At 40.8% G+C, this 14660-nt stretch overlaps 2 protein-coding genes across 2 annotated transcripts in view; one reads left to right on the top strand and one right to left on the bottom strand.

Moving 5' to 3' along the window:
• The first annotated feature begins 78 nt into the window (after positions 1-78).
• On the top strand, positions 79-2225 carry LOC111980634 (zinc finger protein 629-like). Its single transcript, XM_024011476.2, has 2 exons — positions 79-410; positions 601-2225. Exons 1-2 carry the CDS (start codon positions 215-217, stop codon positions 1788-1790), a joined length of 1386 nt encoding a protein of 461 aa, XP_023867244.1. The 5' UTR covers positions 79-214; the 3' UTR covers positions 1791-2225.
• Positions 2226-10637: 8412 nt separating this feature from the next.
• stxbp2 (syntaxin binding protein 2) overlaps positions 10638-14660 on the bottom strand; it is a 32418-nt gene continuing 28395 nt past the window's right edge. Inside the window, exons 17-18 of the mRNA XM_024011473.2 lie at positions 14156-14316; positions 10638-11566 (exon numbers count right to left, since the gene is read on the bottom strand). Coding sequence (XP_023867241.1) covers positions 11502-11566; positions 14156-14316 — 226 coding nt within the window. The 3' untranslated portion in view covers positions 10638-11501. The remainder of the gene's footprint in view (positions 11567-14155; positions 14317-14660) is intronic.

The raw sequence follows: 14660 nt of genomic DNA, 5'->3' as shown, positions 1-14660 counted from the left end.
CCCTTTTGGAAATATCATTGGGTAGTACAACGGTCACTCAACAGACTATCCAATCATTAGTCACGAAGAAAACATCGTATGTCAGTTCTCCAGCCCAGCAGGACGCGACACTGGAAAATATGATATGWTCGTGCATGGCCAAAACTAAAGGTGAAAGGTTACCAAAACGTCGACAAACACAAACGCGCTAGCTAGTCTGCTTGGAGTATTTAAAATGGCTAAAATACAGTTGTTGAGAATGTTTCTCAACCAGCGTTTAACAGCAGCTGCTGAGGAGATATTTGGGGCTGTTGAGAAAACGATAGCAGAGTACCAGGAAGAAGTGTATCGTTCAAWAGAGGAGAACGGCTGTCTACAGAGGCAGCTTGATATCGTTCTCAAACCACAAAATATACAATTACAAAGGACAGGTTTGTCACTAGCTATTATATTTTTCCTGTTGACATTAATATTATGCGACATTGGCAATCATTTTTTATTACATTTGAGCACGAAACACATGTCCTGCTGAAAGACACGTTTTGTATTATGTGGCATACATGTAAATGTAATTATGGTCTCATGTCAGCTTTGACTTTTTTGTTTAATCCTTCTCCCCAGACCTCCAGCAGCTCTCTCTCACTGTCTTCGAAGAGGAGGTTCCCACTGAGCAGCAACACTGTGAGCAGGAATGGAGCCCCAGTCTGGGGCAAGAAGACCCAGAGCCCACTCAGATTAARGAGGAACAACAGGAGCAACACAGGACCATGCAGGAGGAAGAGTTTCATAATGAYTTCTTCATAATTAGCTCTAATGACTGTGTGAAAAGTGACTATGATCAGGAAGAGGACTCATATCAGCCCTCACATCTTTACCAAACCCAAAGTGAGGAATATGGACAGGGAGCCTCTCTAACAAGCACTTCGACAGAACCGATCAAAACAGAACCTGATGGAGAGGGCTACATGTCATTAGAACCAACCAGGGAACCTCAGCCCCTCTCTGTGGTAAATCCGGTCTGTTCTCCAACCCCAAGTAAATACAGGGAAGGTGTCAGTGAAGAGGAAAAGGAACCTTGGATTAGGTTTAAGMCACTCAAATCAAAGAAAGCACAGAAAATAGCAAGCCATAGCTCCGGTATGTGGAAAAAAGGAAGGAAATCCACAGAGTCATCCCATATGAACCCACACAGTCAAAGCCTTACTACTCCCTGTTGGTGTGGTGTGTGTGGAAATAAATGTTACTCTGTGAGTTTTTTAATAAAACATACACGAGAACACACAGAGGATATAGGCCTAGATTGCCTTTGCGGTGTCTGTGGAAAACACTTTGAGTCCAAAGAAATTCTGATAGAGCATCTCCAAACTCACATGAAAAAYCTTTTCTGTCACTTATGTGGTCAATGTTTCAACTGGACTAGTAATCTGAAAAGACACATGATGATTCACACAGGGGAAAGACCCCATCGGTGTAGTGACTGTGGCAAAGGCTTCAGGTCGAGTGATTGTCTGACAAAGCATAGGAGGATTCACACAGGGGACAAACCGTTTCCTTGCCCGGTTTGCCACCGTGGTTTTAACAGAAGAGATAACCTGAAAGTGCATATGAGAGTTCACACAGGGGAGAGACCGTATATGTGTTCTGAATGCTATAAATGTTTTGCCACRTTAACGTCACTGAATAAGCATCAGACAATGCACAATGAGGAACGACCGTATGTGTGCACCGATTGCGGTACGCGCTTCAAAGCGCTTGAATCCCAAAGAAGGCACATGAAGAGTGTTCACAACAAGAAGGAGAATACAACATGAGAGTGCCTTGTATGGGTTACRGTATCMGATAGAAGATTGAGGCGCATTCTAACCGCCATTGGACAGGAGAACAGCCCTTTAGGACAGACTTATTGCATTATGGAATCAGTGCAGTAGTGACCATTACTTGTTAGTATCCATTACCCATTAGTTTGCCAAATGCAAATAGCAGACAGAAGTTATTTATATGCCCGTGTTTCTATAAAGTGTCACATTCTGTAACTTATTGAAAGCCAAGCTCATTTTATTTTCATAAATCCACCGTGGGACGCATTTAATTGGCTGTAAGGATGGATCCGGCATAACCCAAATCCAGGCCTACACAAACCCAACCACCAAACTGATCTGTATAGATTAGATCTGATGTTGACCTGTTATGATAGGAATGAAAATGATCTTCAACATTCTGAATAAAGTTAGCATTTTTGTTCTCAATCTCAACTAGTCATTCATTTGTGTGCTATTCTGCTTTTCTCCATTCCCATTGGTGATTTGAGAGACTTCCRTGGTACGTTTGGCCGTTGACTGTGATGCTGCAGACTGAACCTACGCTATTATCTGTAAGGTTCTGAACACATGACTGAATTCACCCTAGGACATTCTTCAAAAAGGACTTGGCATGAATTCAAAATTCACTGAGAAGCAATAGAATTTAAACCAATCATGTATTTTTTTATTGGATAGCTATTAACAAGAATTACACTGACAACTTCAACTTGCTGTTCAAAACAAGAAGATTCACATAATGCTGCATTCTTGCCTGCAGCTCATAAAATACTTAGGATTGCTGAAAAATATGACGTGAGATATATATAACATTTGCAAGACATTTGAGATTCTGATATGGTGGTGCTGTTCCAGACATTCCTTTTTTTAATGGGGATGCACATCTTGGAAGATTAAAACACGTAGGAACACTTCACCAGGCTTTGTGAGATCTGATCATCTGTGCAACACGATTGCAATAAACACGACCTGGAACGGACCCTGCAGGTCATCTATGAACGTTTGAACATCTTGGCCATGTTCTGTTATAATCTCCACCCGGCACAGCCAGAAGAGGACTGGCCACCCCTCAGAGCCTGGAGATATAGTCCTCCTTGGGGACCAGGTTGAGGGATAGGGTTCTTCTTGGGGTTAGGCTCAGAGTGAACCAGAGCCTCTCCTGGGGTCCCAAATCGAGGAACATTTCTGGTAAGGAGCTTTTCATTTGGTTGTCGGCCTTGCGTCCCTGAGTGACAGAAACTGAAAACGAATTGTAATGTGTATTCTATTGCATTCTTAGTTCTATAATTGCATTCTGTAACTGCCTTAATGAGTTCCCAAATGAGTAATCAACAGTCTTGTTGGGTGACGTTTTACTTGTTGACCACAATACTGACATACGGTATGACCACACTCTTCAAACAAGCAGACTGTCACCAACATCATGCATAAGCTTACCTTTTGTTATAGTGAAGCACATAGACAACCTCAATGTTACCTTTAGGAAGAAAATACCACAGTTATTGTAATTCAAAAAGCAATACAGACAACAATACAACTATTCTTTCAGAGTTCAGACGTTGAGTAAAGCAAGCATTGAATGAACTGATTTAATCATGCATTCAAAATACAAGCGTCTGATGGTGGGAATGTATAAGAAGCCAAGTGAACAAATCAACATGCATCCATAATCAATAGACATCTGTTTATCAAAATGAGAATGAAATATAAGAAAACACAGATGTATTTACTTGACCTCACCTGTTGCATAGTGACTTGCCTACCTACTACGCATATGAATRCCTCTGTATTGGTTTTCCTTTTTGTTTTAAATGTGCATGTGATGTTATCCCACAAAAGCAATAAACATTTCAAGTGAATATATTTACTTGAGCYGAGGGATCCTGTATGGTCTTGTATTCAGAGCCAGGGCTAAAGGAAGKTGATCTTGGTGTCTCTCTCTGGGAGTTTGCTTGTTCAGATAAGGCCTGGGTGGGAGAATCTGGTCTATAGTAGGCCTGTGTGAGTGGAGTCCCTTCAGTCAGGATGATCTGGGGTGTGGAAGACCATGGTGGCACATCTGCCTTGGAGCTCTGACAGAAAATATCAGAGGATGGACGTCATCATTAACACATCACTGCTGTTGCTTTATGCTCTAACCTATGGGGTGTGGCGCCAATGTTTTGTGTATTTTTTACAATATGCCATTTTTATACCAATTTAAAACGATGCATAAATCCACAAAGCTTTTGGCAAGAAACAAGCAGTGARATGCCAGAGGAAGATGTGACTGATGCACATGGTAATATATGGCATGTCTCTATGACATTCAGAAGCTGAGCTACGACCTTCTAAAGTCAAGGAGTCAGAGAAATTGGACTTTGCTTGGGAAGTAATCTTATACAATGTGTGACTGTCAATATCAATTGGTCTAATCACTGTCTATAAAAGAGAATATGTATAATTTAATTGAGAGTTCATATAAATGATCATAATAAAATGTATTTGGTAGCAGAATAACATTTAGGGAAAATCRGGTCTAGACTTTATTTTTTGGTGGTGTATTTAATATGGGCTCTGGGTGGAAAAGTTTGGGAACACCTGCTCTAACAGAGTAAGTTCTAGATTATTGCAGAATTCCAAATCAAGCATAGGACCTACTCCCTTGGCACTCCTGTGTATGTGAGAGGATTTGACAGGTTTCAATTGTAATTGCTACATGTTGTTTTTCTGGGGACATTTGTATKGTTAAACAGTACAAATACGACCGACCCAGATTGATCAAGGTGGCGRGACACAAGTATAAGAACAAAGTGGAGGAGCAATTCAGCGGGTCGGWTAYGAGGCGTAKGTGGCAGGGGCTTCAAACGAGCACAGTTTACAAAAAGAAAGCCAGTCATGTYGGGACACCAACGCCGCACTACCGGACGAGCTAAACACCTTTTTCTCACACTTTGAGCAAAACGACTCTGAGCTGCCGAGGAGAGCCCCTGAGGACACCGAAGGCTACGTGCTTACGGTGTCCACAAAGTCATTAAAACATGTTAACCCTCGCAAGACTCCTAGCCCAGACTGCATCCCTAGCCGCACCCTCAGAGCATGTGCAGACCAGCTAGCTGTTGGGTTTCCTGCCATTTTTAATCTCTCTCTAGCTCGGGCTGTTATCCCCACCTGCTTCAAGATGTCCACTATCCTCCCAGTTCCCAAGAAAGGGAAAGTAACTAAACTAAATGACTACTGACCCGTAACACTCACTTCCGTCAATCATGAAGTGCTTCGAGAGGCTAGTAAAAAGACTACATCACCTCCTCCCTCCCCAACACACTCAACCTTCTCCAATTCGCCTACCGCCCGACAGATCCACAGACGACACAATCACCATTGCACTGCACACTGCCCTCACCCTCCTGGACAAGAKGAATGCATACCATAGCGCCGTCTAAGCTCACCACAATGCTCACAGCTCCGGGACTGAACTTCCTATGCAACTGGGTCCTGGAMTTCTTGACGGGACRACCCCAGGTGGTAAARGGAGACAAGATGACCTCCWCCACAYTGATCCTCAACACGGGGGTCCCACAAGGGTGTGTCCTCAGTCCCCTCCTGTACTCCCTGTATACCCACGACTGCATGGCCTTACATTGTTCCGACTCCATCATCAAGTTCATTGACGACAGGAYAGTACCAACAAAGACGAGACGGCCTATAGTGAGGAGGTTGCCAGGTAAACAACCTCTCCCTCAACGTCAGCAAAACAAAGGAGCTGATTGTGGACTTCAAGAGCAACCAGGCWGGGCACGTCCCCATCCTCATCAACGGGACACCGTGGAGACGGTCAAAAACTTCAAGTTCCTCAGCGTACACATCTCCAAGGAGCTGAATGGTCYTACCACACCGTGGTGGTGAAGGCACGACAGCGATTCTTTAACCTCAGAAGGCTGAGGAAATGTGGCCTGCCCCCGAGGGTTCTCACAGTGTTCTACAGSAGCACCATCGAGAGSATACTGTCGGCCTGCATCACAGCCTGGTACGGCAACTCCACCGCCGCTGACCGCAAGGCACTACAAAGGGTGGTATGCTCAACCGAACGGACCATTGGGTGCACACTGCCTGCCCTCCATGACACCTACAACACCAGGTGTCTCAGGAAGGCCAAAAAGATCATCAGGGACCTCAGCCACCCGAGCCATGGCTTGTTCTCCCCACTTCCATCATAGGATTATCATGGTTAAAACGAACAGACTGGCCAATAGCTTCTACCCCTAGACCATCAGGCTGCTGAATAGCCACCAATAGTCAGCTACCTGCTTCCCCTGTCCCCCTCCTAGCCCTTGGAAGTAGGGGATAAAATGTGCTCCCTTTTGGGTAGAAAAACACTGAGCTAGGGGTTGATTTGGAAGTCAGAATAGGGCCTACCTGGGGTGTGACAGCTGGATCAGGTCCAGCCTTTGTCTTCACACYATCCTGATGACCAGCAGAAGACCCATGTATCCCAGGCAACAAGGGAAGGGTCACTCGCTGGTCGTCAAGCCGATGACCCTGGKTGTTGGCCAACAGGTTAAAGAACCGGTCAGCATCTTGTCCTATCRGAAAGATGGAGAGAGAGATAAATTGAGTGGGAGGGAGGGAGAGAAAAAGGGGGAGGAGAGAGAGAGAAAGAGGGGAGGGAGAGAAGACAGAAAAATCAATACCAACTTTTCCAAGATGAATAGAAAGCACTACTGGCAGCTGTTTGTCTGTATATCTGCAATTTCAGTACAGCACCACCCTTAGCGGTGTCATAAAACCCCAGAAACATCCAGTTTTCAGGGATAAAGCATCTTCAACCTAGCTTCCTTTTCCCCTGAAAACCTGATGTGAGGACCCCRCAAGGGCTTTTCTTTAACGCCTGCTACATTAGGTTAKTACAGTACTGACCTGAGGGTATAGTCGTGGAGTGTTTTGGGGTAGAGGGAGTGGTCCCGGTAGGGTTCAAGACACAGTGTTGCTCTTCCATACGACTACCTCGGGTGTGACTCATCATGATGAGGAACTTGTCCTTCTCAGCTGGTGCTCCCTGTTGGACAATAACAAAGAGTTGAAGGAGAAAGATTAATTTCAATATGAACACATTACAGTAGATCAGGGCCCGTATTCATAGTCTCTTTTTTTACATTTATTTTAGGGGGGTAGATCAGCTTTAATATTGCAGATAGATTGTGGCTTCCGTCAATTGTCTGCATCATTTCCAAACCTCCATATATTTGTTTGTAAATATATACAGTACCAGTCAAAAGTTTGGACACACCTACTCATTCAAGGGTCATTCTTTATTTTTACTATTTTCTACGTTTGTAGAATAATAGTGAAAACATCAAAACTATGAAATAACACATATGGAATCATGTAGTAACCAAAAAAGTTTTAAACAAATATATTTGAAATTTGAGATTCTTCAAAGTAGCCACCCTTTGCCTTAATGACAGCTTTGCACACTCTTGGCATTCTCTCAACCAGTTTCATGAGGTAGTCACCTGGAATGCATTTCAATTCACAGGTGTGCCTTGTTAAAAGTTAATTTGTAGAATTTCTTTCCTTCTTAATGCGTTTGAACTAATCAGTTGTGTTGTGACAAGGTAGGGGTGGTGTACAAAAGATAGCCCTATTTGGTAAAAGACCAAGTCCACATTATAGCAAGAACAGCTCAAATAAGCAAAGAGAACTGATAATTCATCATTACAGTACATCAGTCAATCCGGAAAATGTAGAGAATTGTGAAAGTTTCTGTAAGTGCAGTCGCATAAAACATCAAGCACTACGATGAAACTGGCTGTCATKAGGACCGCCACATGAAAGGAAGACCCAGAGTTACCTCTGCTACAAACTTTTGACTGGTACTGTATGTAAAATATCTATATTAAAAAAATAAATCCTTTATTATCCCTCCCCTAATTGGAGTTATCTAATGGACAACAACTCTTAGGCTTCTACTTCCAACGTATACTGTACATACTATATACATTTCATACAGTCTCTTATAATAGGAGTGCTGATCTAGGATCAGTTTTGTCTTTTAGATCCTTATGAATAAGATTATATGTACTGGGGGAACCTGATTCTAGATCAGCATTCGTTCACTTTATAAATACAAGACCTGAGCCATACAGTCCACACCTTATGTATTTGGACAGTGAAGCTAAAACATTTTATTTGGTTCTATACTCCAGCTTTTTCTATTTGTGATCAAGTGTTTCATATGAGGAAACAGTACATAATGTCTCCTTTAATTTGAGGCTATTTTCATTCATATCTGTTTTACAGTTTAWAAATGAAAGCACTTTGTATCTAGTCCCCCAATGTGGAGAAGTCMGCTTCTATCGTAAATAGTATTTGAACCCAGGCAGGTCTGGCAGTAACATGAACATAGTTAGGTAGCTAGTGACACAACAGAGAATGACAGATGAATGTTCAGTACAATGAAAACCTCTTGAACACAGTCATAAACCCATACAACCACATTCAAATTTTTCTTACAATTTTCGAAGGCATTCACGTTTTACATTGGCTGGCTATAAAAAATAACTAATTATTGTMATTTTATGTGTATCCTGATGTAAAATGAAACAAATAATTTAATAAMTATGAATGACACTATGACATAACAGCAGGATACTGTTTCCTCCAATCTGTCTCCACTTCAGCAGCTGTCATCATCCAGAACGACCAGAGCCAAATCACAAGTCAAGTGTGGAAAAGTGGCACAACAACTACTTCAGGTGAGAGAACACACCACGTAGAACTCAATATCTCTTACAGTAGTAATAGGAAATTCCAAATGGATTAAAAAGAGTATGATTTTCGAATAMTGTTTTGCGAGGTTTGATATTGCCAGTACCAGTGCATAAGAAGCAGGTTGTGACTAGAGGGGATGCTTTTAAAGGATCACATAAGCCCTTAAGTATTAACCCCTCCCCATTAAGTGCTCCATCCGCTGCCACCCTCCATCCCTCTTCAATATCACCATCTGTGATCACAGATAAAATATATAATCCTCTAGACAGGATGATCTTTTCGCTGTTGATAACATTCAGCTGACGTGGACATCATTAAAGCCATATCCATGTATGCATGTTGTTTGTGTTTTGTCGAGCGCACATCCTCATCATGTGAAGGGTTGGCGTTCAGGGTGACAGGTCAGAGGTCAGGGTTAGATCGTCTGTACAGAGGCTGACTGCAGGTCACAGACTTGTCTTGTCTTCAGTGTCATACTAAATTATCTTAACCAATAATTCCAGTCACTATTAAATAACATATACCGTATTTGAGTCCCACCCTGAACGAAACATTACTTTTTTTGAATTGGTGTTTTCGCTGTAAAACACTTAAAAATCTGAAATATTGGCTGGATTCACAAGATGTTTATCTTTCATTTGCTGTACACCATGTATTTTCATAAATGTTTTTATGACTATTAGGTATTTCACGTTGCTCTCTGTAATTATTCTGGCTGCTTTGGTATATTTTTGATGGTAGCTGCAATGTAAAACTATGATTTATACCTCAAATATGCACATTTTCGAACAAAACATAAATTTATTGTATAACATGTTATAAGACTGTCATCTGATGAAGTTGTTCTTGGTTAGTGACTAATTATATCTCTATTTGGTCGGTTTTGTGATAGCTACCTATGCGGTAGAAAAATTGTGAAAATATGCGGTTGAGTCTTTTGCTATTGTGGTTAGCTAATAGAAATACATATTGTGTTTTCGCTGTAAAACATTTTAAAAATCGGAAATGATGGCTGGATTCACAAGATGTTTATCTTTCATTTGCTGTATTGGACTTGTGATTTCATGAAAATTATATTATATGATAACCCAGTCACTATGCTAGTCAGCTTTTTTGATGAGGATGCTCCCGGATCCGGGATGGTAGCAATGAAAGGTTAATGAAGCCTTTATAAGCCTGCATAGATGCTTCACTCAGAACCAGATACCGGTGTCATTTCAGCCATTGATAAAGAACATACAGTATATGGGGGGACTTTTAGGTCCCACTTCAAACTACACCAAATTTGTAAGGCTTACTGAAGCATTCATAAGACTTTTATAAGCATACATATGATATATATGCCTTTTAGCAGACGCTTTTATCCAGTGACTTACAGTCGTGCATCTGAGATACGGACGGTGGTACCTCCGCGGATCAAACCCACTCTCCTGGCATTGAAAGCACCATGCTCTCTACCAGCTGAGCTACAGTGGACCTTAGCAAATGCCAGATGCAACACCAGATGAAGCGGCCTGTTATATCACCATTATCTAATATGAAACGCTATAAATGACTTGTGAAGCATCCATGTGGTGTTTTTGCTCAAAGTCTATACACATTAAAACACGTTTATTTTTTAAGTGGGACAATTTTTTTATTTTATTTAGACTGACACATAATGCAGTATTAAGAAGTGAGGATAAGGATGCATAAGTAAATAAGCTCAGTGCCATAAAGTCTCCAATCCTAAACAGGCTGGTGGTCAATATCAATTACATTAAACAAAGACCTTCAGCATCGATTGTGAAAGCCATAGAAATTAGAATGCATGCTACAATACATAACTCATGCTTGATTGCCATATAAATGGACATTAGAATTCATGTATACAATCAAAATAGGGACAGTTTCCCAGACACAGATTATTTTTAGTCCAGGACTAGGCATAATCTAAACTGAAAGTGTTTTTCCAGGCTTAATCTGCACCCGGTACCCAGACTAGTACTATGTTGATTTCTCCTGGCTTCAACACCAGGGATTCTCTTGGCATTCTCATGGCAGCTAGAACATATGACAAAGAGTAAAATGTATGCATTTTGTTTATTTACATTATTCATAATTTGGACTAAAATACAAAGACATCAAAGGCCCTAACAACCACACATCATCCCTTCCTTTATAAAACCTATATTATGAAAGTGCATGATTTCAGAGAAAGACACTACAGTAGTAAAGACATTCAGACAGATGAAAASAATAAATGTAACTCGGGAAAGGCACACAAGTATTTAATGGTCCCAACACAGGTTACATCTCAATAGTCTAAAGAGGCCACTGCTCTTTACATCCTTTCGTTCTTCAGCAGTGAGGACAAGAGGAGAGGAAGCCACTTTAGAATGTTGATATGCAGCCCCATATTTGTAACTCAATTACAGTAGAAGACACAGGTTCAAATAATCTTCATAATATAAGGACTGTTTTAATGAAATATTCAGAGCAAACAATGTCCATCACAGCATTACATTAATACGTATGTACATCATTTGTTTTAATTCAAGCATAATTCAAATAAGAAAATTCAATAAAATATTGAGAATCATAAGAYACATTCCTTTAATGATGACTACATCTTAAAAAAGGCACTTTGCTTTAGTCATCTCAAACCCTGCAACAGACGAGTACACAAGCATCTCATGATGAACCCCTCCGTTAACAGCAGACCTGGGTTCAAATAGTATTTGTTTTATTTTTAACTGTGCTTAATTGAACTTGTCTAACCCAATAGAACCACTGGAATAGTCCTAAAAAGTGCAAACTGCAAATCCCACTGATCTGGCACTCCCGGCAGGCTTAATCAAAACAAGCGCAATTTGAATCCAGGTTTGTGTTCAGAGACATTCTCCCAGCAAACTCAGACCAGCTCCCTTCCAGGCCTGAGGAGAGAAGGGAGGGTTATATCTAGCTTTCAGGAGTTTAAACCAGGTCCAGCTTCTTCAGGTCATTTAGGAAGCTGGTGGGAGTGACAATGTGAGACGAACCTATAGAGRGGAGGGGAAACGAAAAACAGGAATATTAATACTAATTATATAGCGCTTTTCTGAAACCCAAAGACGCTTACATTCATTGTGAAGATTCGTGATGAAAATGTATGGAGAGAGACAGACTCAGCGGCGCATTTACCGGACATGAAAAAACATGCTGTGCGGATATGACAGTTGCCTTCGCGAAAGTATTGACTTTCCCCACATTTTGTTTGTTACAGCCTGGAATTCAGAGATTTGTCTGTCACTGGACCTACACACACAACACACTCCATCATGTCAAAGTGGAATTGTTTTTGAAATGCTTTACAAATTAAAAAAACATTTAAGCTGAAATGCTCTGAGTCAAGTATTCAACCCTTTGTTATGAAAGCCTAAATAAGTTCAAGAGTAAAAATGTGCTATACAAGTCACACAATAAGTTGCATGGACTCACTCTGTGTGCAATAATGTGTTTAACATGATTTTGAATTGACTACCTCATCTCTGTACCACACATACAATTATCTTTAAAGTCCCTATTCGAGCAGTGAATTTCAAACACAGATTCAACCAAAATGACCAGGGAAGTTTTCCAATGCTTGAAAAAAAAAGCAGACATTGAATAATATCCCTTTGAGTATGGTGAAGTTATTAAATTACACTTTCGGATGGTGTATCAATACACCCAGTCACTACAAAGATAAAGGCGTCCTTCCTAACTCCGTTGCCGCAGAAGGAAAACCGCTCAGGAATTTCACCATGAGGCCAATTGTGACTAAAACAGTTGAGAGTTTAAATGGCTGTGATGGATAAAATTAGGGATGGATCAACAATGATTGGTATATGACTGATTTAAAAAATAAACACAACAATTTTCAAAGATTTACATGATTACAGTTCATATATCAGGAAATCAATTGACTGGGCTTGCGGCCGCACTGAGAGCCAGCCCAGCCGAAGCAGGAATGAGAGTTATTCCCCAACAAAAGGGGCCTTAATAGAGACAGAAATACTCACAGTTTTCATCAGCTGTCCCGGGGTGCGTTCTGAAACAATAACGCAGGTAAAGAGAAGGCCGGATGTGGGAGTCCTGACGTGAGCGTGTACACAATGTCTGGCGGCGTTGCTGAGACACAGGTATGGAGACCGTACTGACAAATTCTCTAAATGACGTTGTAGGCAGGCTTATGGCGTAGAGAAATTAACATTAAAATGTATCGCGGCAACAGCTCTGGTGGACATTCCTGCAGTCAGCATGCCAACTGCACGCTCCTTCAAAACTTGAGACATCTGTGGCATTGTGTTGTGACACAAAACTGCACATTATAGTGGCATGTTATTGTCCCAAGCAYAAGGCGCTCCTGTGTAATGATCATGCTGTTTWATCAGCTTCTTGATTTGCCACACCTGTCAGGTGGATGGATTATCTTGGCAAAGGAGAAATGCTCACTAAMAGGGATGTAAACAAATTTGTSCACAAAATGTAAGCGAAATAAGCTTTTTGTGCATATGRAACATTTCTGGGATCTTCTATTTCAACTCATGAAATATGGGACCAACACTTTACATGTTGCGTTTAGATTTTTGKTCAGTATAGTTGCTCCAAAATACTAACCTAATTGACAGAGTGAAAAGAAGGAAGCCTGTACAGAATACAAATATTCMAAATCATGCATCCTKTTTACAACGAGGCACTAAAGTAATGCTGCAAAAAATGTGGCAAAGCAATTCACTTTTTGTCTTGAATATAGTGTTGTTTGGGGAAAATCCAATACAACACATTAMGAAGTACCACTCTCCATATTTTCAAGCATAGTTGTGGCTGCATCATGTTATGGGTATTGCTTGCAATAGTTCAGGACTGGGGAGTTTCTCAGAATAAAAAAAGAAACGGAATGGAGCTAACAGGAGGCAAAATCCTAGTGTAAAACCTGGTTCAGTCTGTTTCAACTTGACAGCAGGACAAAAACCTAAAACACAAGGGATAATCTACACTGGAGTTGCTTACCAAGACAGTGAATGTTYCTGAGTGGCCGAGTTACAGTTTTGACTTAAATCTACTTGAAAATCTATGGCAAGACCTAAAAATGGTTGTTGAGCAATGATCAACAACCAATTTGACAGGACTTAAARGATTTAGAAAATAATAAGTGGACAAATGTTGCACAATCCAGGTATAGAAAGCTCTTAGAGACTTACCCAGAGGTGTAAGGTGCTTCTTCAAAGTATTGACTCAGGKGTGTGAATACTTACATAAATTTGATATTTCTAGACATTTCACTTTCAATACATTTGCAAAAATGTCTGAAAACGTGGTTTTCACYTTGTSATTATGGGGTATTGTGTCCAGAGAAAAAAAATCCATGTAATCTATTCAGGCTGTAACACAACAAAATGTGGAATAAATTAAGGRGTGTGAATACTTTCTGAAGGCACTGTAGGATCTTTTCGCGCCACCAGCAGGGAAATTCCAAACGAGGGTACATGGTGTGTCGTCATTGTAAATAAAATAAAAATTCAACTGGCTTGCCTGGTTAAAGATAAAGGTTAAATAAAATACAAACGTGTACACTTAAGTTTGAGTCCAACTATTGTGTTCCTTACCAATCAGGACCTCCCATTTTCCGTCGGTAGCTCGAGTGACCTCGTAGGCKGAGCGCATCTCGGAGTGGGACACGCCTCCGATCAYGAAGATGATGAGCCGAGGGCCGGAACGATACTCCGTTGGAGACTTGTTCTTGTGCCATTGTCCGAACCGCGCACTACTGCAGTATGATACAAACATAATAAAACATGTACATTTCTAATTATGTAGAAATTATTTGCTGGGGTAAAATAAAACATCAGTGGTGGCTGGTGGCACTTTAAATGGAGAGGGTGGGTTTATAGTAAATGGCTCGAACGGGATACATGGAACGATATCAAACACAGTGTTTTTAATGTGTTTGATAAAATTCCATTCACGCCACTCACCAGCCTCCTGTGATGTACTGTACATTAGTAATTATGTAGTTATCCAACGATCATAATTATATATCCATTACCAACAATTATCGATCTTAAATCAATACATGGTTATGGTGTAAATTATCACACTATATTTTTTGAT

The sequence above is a fragment of the Salvelinus sp. IW2-2015 genome, linkage group LG20 (assembly GCF_002910315.2).
Source record: "Salvelinus sp. IW2-2015 linkage group LG20, ASM291031v2, whole genome shotgun sequence".
NCBI classification, from domain to species: domain Eukaryota; kingdom Metazoa; phylum Chordata; class Actinopteri; order Salmoniformes; family Salmonidae; genus Salvelinus; species Salvelinus sp. IW2-2015.
The sequence above is the reverse complement of the archived record's forward strand: the minus strand, read 5'-3'. Positions and strand labels throughout refer to the sequence as shown.